Below are 8,241 nucleotides of genomic sequence, written 5' to 3'. Positions count from 1 at the left end.
CAACACAATCCAACCGCTAATTGCACTAGATCGGCACCCTTTGCCCCAAAGGCATGTTTTTGGAACAGCAAAGTCTGGCTTTTACGTAACCCCCTGCCGCAGGGGATGGGGAAGCAGTTTGGGTAAGGGAAGAACCGTTTTTCCCCAGGGGATGCTGCCCACCTCTGCAGGACCCGCTGCTCCGGGGCCACGGGGAATTGCTGGCGAGGATGGCACGGTGATAAGCAGGTGATAAGCAGCTCGTCTCCACCCTGGCATTCAGCTGAAACCACGCCAGAAACACTTTTCCTGGCCGGGAACTGAATTTAATGCCTGCGTTTTGGAAGGGTACCAGAGTACAGAGCCTGCTGACTGGCAGCACCTGTACCAGAGCGAAAGACAGAGCTGCCGGGACGTGAAGCACAAAGAGGTCAACGGCATAGCACAGGATAAGCGAAAATCTGATTGCCAGGATCAGGGTTACAGTTTTCCAGGTTATGACGTGAACCGAGCCTGAGCAGGGTCCCGGGGAAGGGGAACTGACTGCACGTCCCTACGCCCCGCGCCCAAGTGTCACAGCCTAGCGGGAGGAGGTTACTTGAGTTTCCCGGTCAGCTTAAATTACCTGGGAGCAGAATTCAGGCCCTGCCCTAAATCCCGATTTTAAGCTTCTCAAGCGGGCTTCCGATTTGAGATTTGCATGAAATAAAAGCTCCGCGCGGCCAGAGCTAGCCTGCTTCGAGCACACCCGGACACGACGCGTTAAAAAAAGCCCTCCGGGAGAGCACGCTGACTGCTCTGCCGCCCCATGAACGAAGCAGGGGGACGCTCCCCACCGTGCCGCGTGAGGCCGTGGGTGCGCAGGGCCATACGGCCGGGCCCCTATCTGGGCCACGCTGCGTTGTATAAGCGCGGCATCTCCGCTGCAGCTGCGTCACCGGCAGACAATCGGTGCAGGCTCACGGCGGATGGAGGGAGGCGGCGGCGGGGGGGGGGGGAGGTTGGATGGCTGGGAAAGCAGCTGGGTTTTATGCAAACAGCCCCGGGGTAGGACTGTCCCCTGCGTGTTTGTTATCCCTGCGTGTCCTATTCTGCAGATAGGCGCAGGATGAGCTCTCCCCGGAGGGCACGGGCTGGTTGCATAACTCAGCATCGTGTCAGCAACGCGCGCGGCGCGCGAGCAGATGGCAGCGGCGAGCCCCAGCCCTGGCCACGCAGCATCGGCTCCCAGCAGCAAGGAGAAATGCCTCCTCCCTCGCTCTGGGGCACGAGGTGGGGAGCCCTGCCCTGGCCCCGGGGGGTTCTTTACGCCCTCCTGAAGGGCTCACGTTTCCGCAGACTCGCTCCCCAGCCCTGACCCGCAGCCCATGCTCGCCCCAGGACCAGCGCCGAGCCCCAGCCCCTGGCAGAAGTTGTCAGGTCACATCAATTGGTTGCGCAGGAGAGCTTAAGGGAGCCAAAGTATTTTGTGCCAGGAATGCGGAGGAGACGGTTCGTGGATCGGTTTGGACAAACCAGCAGTGACAGCACCAGACCTACCCAGTGGGGTTTTCCACTGCTGCGTTCCTGCCTCTTTGGGGGGGGCGCATCAAACACTTGCTCTGCGCACACAGAGAGAGTTTGGGAGCCCCCCCGGGTGCCAGGAGCTGGGTAAGTCCCAGGAGCCCCTGTCCCCAAGGGGTACATCCATGAGGCTGGCTTCTGGAGCCCCGCAGGGAGGGCAGGGAGCCACCGAGGGATGCTGGAGGCAGCACAGAACCTCTCTGGTCCCTCTGCAGGGCGGTGTGAGCAGGCAGGGCACGGCTGGCACGATGTCCTACGTGAGCTGGGGAGCGCTCAGGTGAGCTGCAAGGAGGTTTTTGAGCAGCACCTGCCCAAGGGTCCTTCCCTTCCCCGTCGCACCCCGCAGCGAACGGCACGCGGCCATCGATCTCAAGGCTGCCAGCCAGGGGTTCGCTGGCTACAGCGGCGGTGTTGGCTCTTTGCTCTCTCATATTTGGGGCTTACTTTGATCCAGTGGGATCTGCTTGGTGTCCGGGTAAGGGCTGGGGAGGTGCCGTGCCAGCACCTGACACAGGCGGGCTCTTCAAAAGTGAGCAGCACTACACAGCTCCACAGCAGCTCGTGAGAGACCAGGGCTGGAAAAACGTCATCCTCGCCCCTTGTGATCTGTGATTTTTTTTTGATTTCATCGAAGCGTTTGGCCTGGAGAACCCCTAACAACAGCACGTACCCAAAGCTGGTGTCAGGGGGTGCTCACGCGTCTCCCCACCACAAACCTGGCCAGGCCCCATGGAGCAGGGCTCCTGGCAGCCCCCGGGGCTTCGGGCTGCACCGGGACATGCAGCTGCTAATTCTGCTTCCCACCTCTGCTTTATTTCTGCAATAGAATAGGTGGAAAAAGAGCCCTCAGAAACAGCGCTCTGATGAGTCACTGCAGAAATAGCTTTGGGAACATAAAAAGACTCCATTGTGTCACTACAAAGTGCGTTAGCGGGCTGGTACAGCGGACGGAATAACATAAAAACGGCCGATCACTTACCCAGCTGCACAGCACAGCGGTGCCCTGCCCTGAATTTAAGCAGCACACGTAACCTGGTCCATCCTGGTTTCAAGCTCAAAGGCATCAGGTCGATCCTGCGGGTTAGCAGCCAACATGTCTTTCAGGAGCTGCTTGATCCCCTCAGACATGGAAGTCCTGCGTTTCTGAGGGATGTGCAGCTCCATCTTTGGGTTTTCTAGCAGCGCTTCCCCAACGGGCACGATCTCAGTCCCCTGCTTGACGTAGGTCCCCAGCAGCTCCTTCTTGGTCTCGGCATCGATGAAAGTTATCCTCTCGATCATGGCCCAGATGATGATGCCGAGGGCAAAGATGTCAGCCTTGGCCGTGTAGTGTCCCTCCCAGACTTCGGGGGCCATGTAGAAGTCGGAGCCGCAAGCCGAGGACAGCCAGTACTTGTTCACATTCACGTTTTTGTTCTCGTTGCCGCCCTTCTTGCCCCGAGCCGTGAGACCGGCGCACACCTTGCTGAGCCCGAAGTCGGCCACCTTGAGAACCGGGGCGCCGGATTTCTCGGTGATGAGGATGTTGTCCGGCTTCAGGTCCCGATGGACGATGTGGTTCTTGTGCAGGAAGGCGATGGCGCTGGTCAGCTGCAGCATGAAGCTCCTGTTCGTGGCCGGGTCGGGCCGTCGCGACAGCACGTACTGGTTGAGGTCTCCCCCCTCGCAGAACTCCATCACGAACCAGAGGTAGCACGGCTCCTCCGCGTAGCCCAGGATCCTCTCACCTTACCGAAAGGGGAAAAAAAATAAATAAATAAACAAGAGTTGGTTTTTCAGGAACATTACAAAGCACCCAGGCGAGCTCAGCAAGGCACAGGCACGGTTCACGCAGTCAGGGCGCCAGGAACTTGCCATGGGGTGATTCCCTCCGGGCTCCGAAAGCCGAAGCAGCCCAGGAGGAAAGGCACAAGGGGGGGGGTTCAGCGGCGAGTCTACGGGAAAACCAGCTCCAGATGGACGCCGGCTCCACCACCGAGCCCTGCAGCAGCAGGCAGAGGCTGCCCATAGCCTTAAGCTTTATTGATGAGACTGCCACGGGGCAGTAAATCACCCCCGAGCGCTACCAGCCAAGCTGTGCTACACTGAGGAACGCCGGTGTCACGGCCCTGCTGGCAGCTCCCGGGCTGGAAGGGTGACTGGGAGCACTGGGTTTGTGCTCGGGGAGCTCAGCCACCTTATCTGGCGCTGGTTAAGTGTCAGCGAGGCTTTACAGAGGAAACCGGAGGCTCAAGCAGACAACAGTGCTTAAGTGCCATCTCAGCCATGCTTACGGGTACGCCCGCTGCCCTGCTGATCGGTGCCACCACTATTTAGCGCGGCCCCACCAGCTTCTTCCTTCACCAGACCTCTCTTCTCTGAGCCAGCCAGCTGCTGGTGCTGCCATTTCAGACGCAGCCACGGCCTCGCTTTGCTCCAGGAATTGGTTTTCCCTCGAGGACCACGGGGAGAAGCAGGACGCCGCCGCTCGCCTCTGCCAGAGCGAGCACAGCCCGGACAAACGTGTCCAGAAGCCAGTTAGCTAACCCCACCCGCCTGACAAAGTGGTGTTGTGGGTTTTTTTCCTTTTTTTTTTTTTTAAGCAAAGCCCTAGAGACGATTTGGGAAAGCCACCTTCCGGCAGCAGGTAAAGCCAAGGACTACCAGGGCCACCAGCCCCGGGCTCTCCGGCACCCGGGCGCGCAGCGGTCAGTGGTGGGAGCGGGTGGGAATCGGGGTTATTTGCACAAACAGTCTGTAGCCATGGCTACTGCCATGGAGATGAAACACGGCACAACACGAGGGGTTGGCTGCACCTCCCTGCCCCTCGGCAGGGCCCAGGGGTAGGGCTGGGGGAGCATCGGCGGGGTGGGGGCACGGCGCTGGGGCACCTGCAGGCGGTGGGTGAGGGGGCCTGCATGGTGAGGAGCAGCAAAGGACGGCTCGGATGTGCAGGACAGAAATCTGCAGCTCCTCCGGAGCGAGGACATGCCAGCAGGGAGCTGAGGCAGAAGCTGCTCAGCCCAGCTCACGCCCGGGGGCTGCCGAACCCCAGCAGCGGGGCACGGAGCTCGGCCTCCCAGGGGACGAGGCTCCATCACCAGCTCACCAGCAATGGGGCCCCCCCCCCCGGCTCCAACAAGCTGAGGCTTGGTGTTAGAACGAAGGCTCCGAGTTAAAACCTGGCCCCCGACCCTCTGCAGGCGCAGGGAGGACGCCGCTGACCCGGCGGTAGCCGCGAGCACGGCGCGCTTCGCTTTGGGTGGAGCGCTGCTGGGAGAGGCTAAAGCCAAGAGCAATATTTCCTCGTTTTCTTCCTATAATCTGAAAGTGTTTTAGCTGTTAAATCATCTTCCTGCCTTCAAAACAAACAGCCTTAAACGTAAAGAGCCGGCAAGGCGCTTCCGAAAGATGAGATTTTTTTTTTAAGCCAGTCAGGCTGCCAAGAGCTAAAGGGATGCAGGAGAGGCCAGACCCGGTCCTCCGAGCACCTCCTCACCAGGCCCTGCGCTGCCGGCCCCAGTCGTGTGCCAACCCCTCCATCCCCGCAGCCCGCCCGGGGAGCTCGTTACCGGCTCGCTGACTTGCCCGGCATCGCCGGGAGCAGCCTAAGGACAGCAGAAGCAGCATCCCACTGCCTCCGAGTCCCCTCTGAGCAAAGAGGCTGCGCTGGGGAGAAGTATCAGCGGCGCGAAGCCGGGTGCTTGGACCCACGGGTGATGCCCGGGCACCCACGAGCACGGCGCTGGGTTGGTGGCTCGGAAAAAGGGGCGCTAGGAAGCAACCCCCTGCCCCTGCTCCCCGAGGGGGGCAGCTCTGCCCGTCACCACCGTGGGTCAGGAGCGACAAGAGGGGCACGCAGCCACGCACAAGCCCCGGAGGCGCGCACGCGTCGGGGCACCGAGCACACCGCTCACGTACACGCCTCCCCTCGAGGCTTCCTTGCGCATCCTGCCCAAAAGGAGATGCAGAATAATAAATTTGAAATGACGACGCCCTGGCACAGCCCGGCGTCCCGGCAGTTATGCTCCCGATTCAGATTAATCCCCCCCCCCCCCCACCTCTCCCCGCGCCTGGCACGGCATCTGTGCAGCCCGTAAATAGCTGCGCTGCAGTCGTGCCGAGCGGCACGGCCACGCGCCGGCACCTCAGGGACGGAGCTCAGCGGCCCACCTAAGCTCTGCTGTAAAAAAAAATAAAAAAATAAAAATATTTATCAGCACGGCATCAAACCCGGGGCTGGGGGAGGCAGCAGGGCCAGGGCAGGCAGAGCTCTCCGCGCCGGGAGATCCCTGCGTGGAGCTTTCCCCGCTGCAGCTTGGGCACCCCAAACGCAGGGGGCTGCTCGGTTACGTGGAAAATTGGAAAAATCGGTCCCTGCCCTTCTGCAGGACGCTGCCTCGAGTGGTTGAGCACGGGGGGGAGGAGGGAGGCCGGCATCGGGGCCGCGTGGGGACGGCCACACAGGTCCAGGCATGTCCCCGTGGGTTCGGGAGCTGCCGATCTGCTCGGGGAACGGCCCTGCAGCCTTCCACGGGGGTCTGGAGGAGAAAGTCTGCGTGGGTGCGGGGCAGGCACGGGGAGACCCAGCCCCCCGAGGGGCGCGGGGCGGGGGGGTCCCAGCACCTCGCGGACCCTTGGGGAGGTGTCGGGGGGAGCTGGCTGTGGCCGGGGGTGCTCGGAGGAGCCGGAGCTCTGGTGTTTTTCCACATCTCCAGCTCACGTTGGCCAAGCCGGGCCTGACAGGCAGCCAAGGGAGCAGAGGGAGGGAGCGTCTGGGGGATGTCACCAGCACAGCAGCCGTCGGCTGCGGCAGGAGGGGACCCCGACAGCTCCGTGGTGCTGGGGGGGACCCCGGGGGAAGGTGGGGGTGCCAGCCCAGGTCACGGGCACACCTCTGTCCCCGTACTTGCTGGTGGGGGGGGGGGAAATTGGGGACAGGGGAGCACAAAAAACAGCCTCAAAACTGTAAGAGCCCAAACGGAGCACCCAGAGGGGCTGCAGCCTTGGGGTGCTCGGGGATGGGACCATGCGTAGGGAAGGTCCCCAAGGGTGCGTGCAGGCTGTGGGGGGCGTCAGGGCTGCAGGGGGGGGGCGCAGAGGGCACAGCAGCTGGAGGTGGGGGTGCGATGGAGAAGGCACGCGCAGGACAGGGGCACAGGGAAGGGCTGAGGGCAGCACACGGGGACGTCCCCAGGGTGCACCCGAGCCTGAGGATAACAACAAGGGGTCCCCTGGGAGGGGGGCACAGGGCTGGGGGGGCTGCAGGGGGAAGGCGAGGGGTCCCTGGGGGCTGCACAAGGAGGAAGGGGGCAGAGGGGAGGGGACGGGGGGGCAGCAGAGGGGCCAGGAGAGGTGACAGAGGGCTGGGTGCGTGCTGGGTCCCATGGGGGTGATCGGGGAGGGTATCAGCAGGGAGGGGGGCACAGCTTTTAGGGGGGACTGAGACAAGCAGGGGTGAGCTGGGGTGAGCTGGGGTTATATGGGAAGGGCAGCGAGGTGAATAAAGAGGGGGGGAGCTGAGGGGGGGGGGACAGGGCTGCTCCCTGAGGGGAGAGGGCACGGGGTGGGGGGGATCAGAGCAAGGTCTGGGGCCTCCATGGAGGGGACTGGGGGTCTGGGGGGGGTCCAGGGAGCTCAGAGGCAGGGGGGGCAGGAAGGGAGGAGGCCGGGGGGGGGGCTGGGGGGACTCGGGGGTGCGCCGGGGGGGCCATGACGGTACCGGGAGTGTGGTGCCGGTACCGGGGTGGTCCGAGGGTGCAGTGTCGGTACCGGGGGTGCCCCGGGGCTGGGGTGCTGCTACCGGGGGGGCCCTGGGGGGGCCGTGCAGGTACCGGGGAGGCCCAGGGGGTGCCGTGCCTGTACCGGGGGGGCCGTGCCGGTACCGGGGGGGGGGTCGTGGGGGTCCGGAGCCGGGTGTACCTTTGAGGGAGGTCTCGACGAGGCGCAGGTAGAGCTGGCTGCGCTTGTTGCCGTGGCTCATGCGCTGCCCCAGGCCGTGCCGCTGCAGCACGCACTCCTCGAAGCGCACCACGTTGGGGTGCTGCCGCCGCAGGCTGGTGAGCGCCCAGAACTCGGCCAGCGCCAGCTCCACGTTCTCGGGGGCGTCGCAGCGGATCCGCTTCACGGCCAACCGGGCGCCGCCGCGGCCCGACACCGCCTCGTACACCACGCCGTACGCCCCGCGGCCGATCTCGGCCAGCAGCCGGTACCGCGGGGCCCCACCGCCACCGGCACCACCGCCACCGGTACCGGTACCGGCACCGGCACCTCCCGGCCCCGCCGCCGTCGCCGCCGCCATGGCCCCGCGCCGAGCCGCCCGCCGCCGCCGCGCCGCCCTTTGTGTCCCTCGGCGGCCACCGTCCGCCGTCTCCATGGCGACGCCGCCGGGTGGGAGGGGGGCGGTGGGGGGGGGGCCGCGCGCTCGCCCCCCGCCCGCCCGCCCGGGGAGCGCCGCGCGCGCGCTCGGGCGAGGGGGGCACGCGCCGCCGCTGCCGCCGCGACGGAGGGCGGAAAAGCGCGCCCTGCCTGCCCCTTTAAGCGGGCGGCCAATCGGCGCGCCGCGGGGCGAACCACTGCCGGGCCGCGGGGGGGGGCGGGGGGGGAGAGGCTTGGAGAGGGGTCCCCGCCGTAACCGGGAGGGGATCGGTGGGGGAGATCGGGGTTTGTAGGGGCGGTTAAGGACCGGACGATGTCCCGACGGGGGGGTTTAGGGCGGTG

At 64.5% G+C, this 8,241-nt stretch overlaps 1 protein-coding gene across 1 annotated transcript; it reads right to left on the bottom strand.

The window, feature by feature from the left end:
• Positions 1–2,521: 2,521 nt before the first annotated feature.
• Positions 2,522–7,954, bottom strand: STK35 (serine/threonine kinase 35). The gene is made up of 2 exons (XM_080557826.1): positions 7,444–7,954; positions 2,522–3,269 (listed from the first exon to the last, which is right to left on the bottom strand). The coding sequence occupies exons 1-2, from the start codon at positions 7,895–7,897 to the stop codon at positions 2,557–2,559; spliced, it is 1,167 nt and encodes a 388-aa protein (XP_080413952.1). The 5' UTR covers positions 7,898–7,954; the 3' UTR covers positions 2,522–2,556.
• Positions 7,955–8,241: the final 287 nt, after the last annotated feature.

This window comes from Anser brachyrhynchus (assembly GCF_964034855.1).
Source record: "Anser brachyrhynchus genome assembly, chromosome: 16".
Taxonomy (NCBI): Eukaryota; Metazoa; Chordata; class Aves; order Anseriformes; family Anatidae; genus Anser; species Anser brachyrhynchus.
This window is presented reverse-complemented; position numbering and strand designations above follow the sequence as displayed.

What these genes read in the sequence shown, in the direction of transcription:
- STK35 (XM_080557826.1), bottom strand. Translation starts at nt 7,897, where the DNA reads ATGGAGACGGCGGACGGTGGCCGCCGAGGGACACAAAGGGCGGCGCGG. An exon ending in CGTCGAGACCTCCCTCAAAG is followed by an intron (nt 3,270 to 7,443) that starts GTACACCCGGCT and finishes CCTTTCGGTAAG; the next exon opens with GTGAGAGGATCCTGGGCTAC.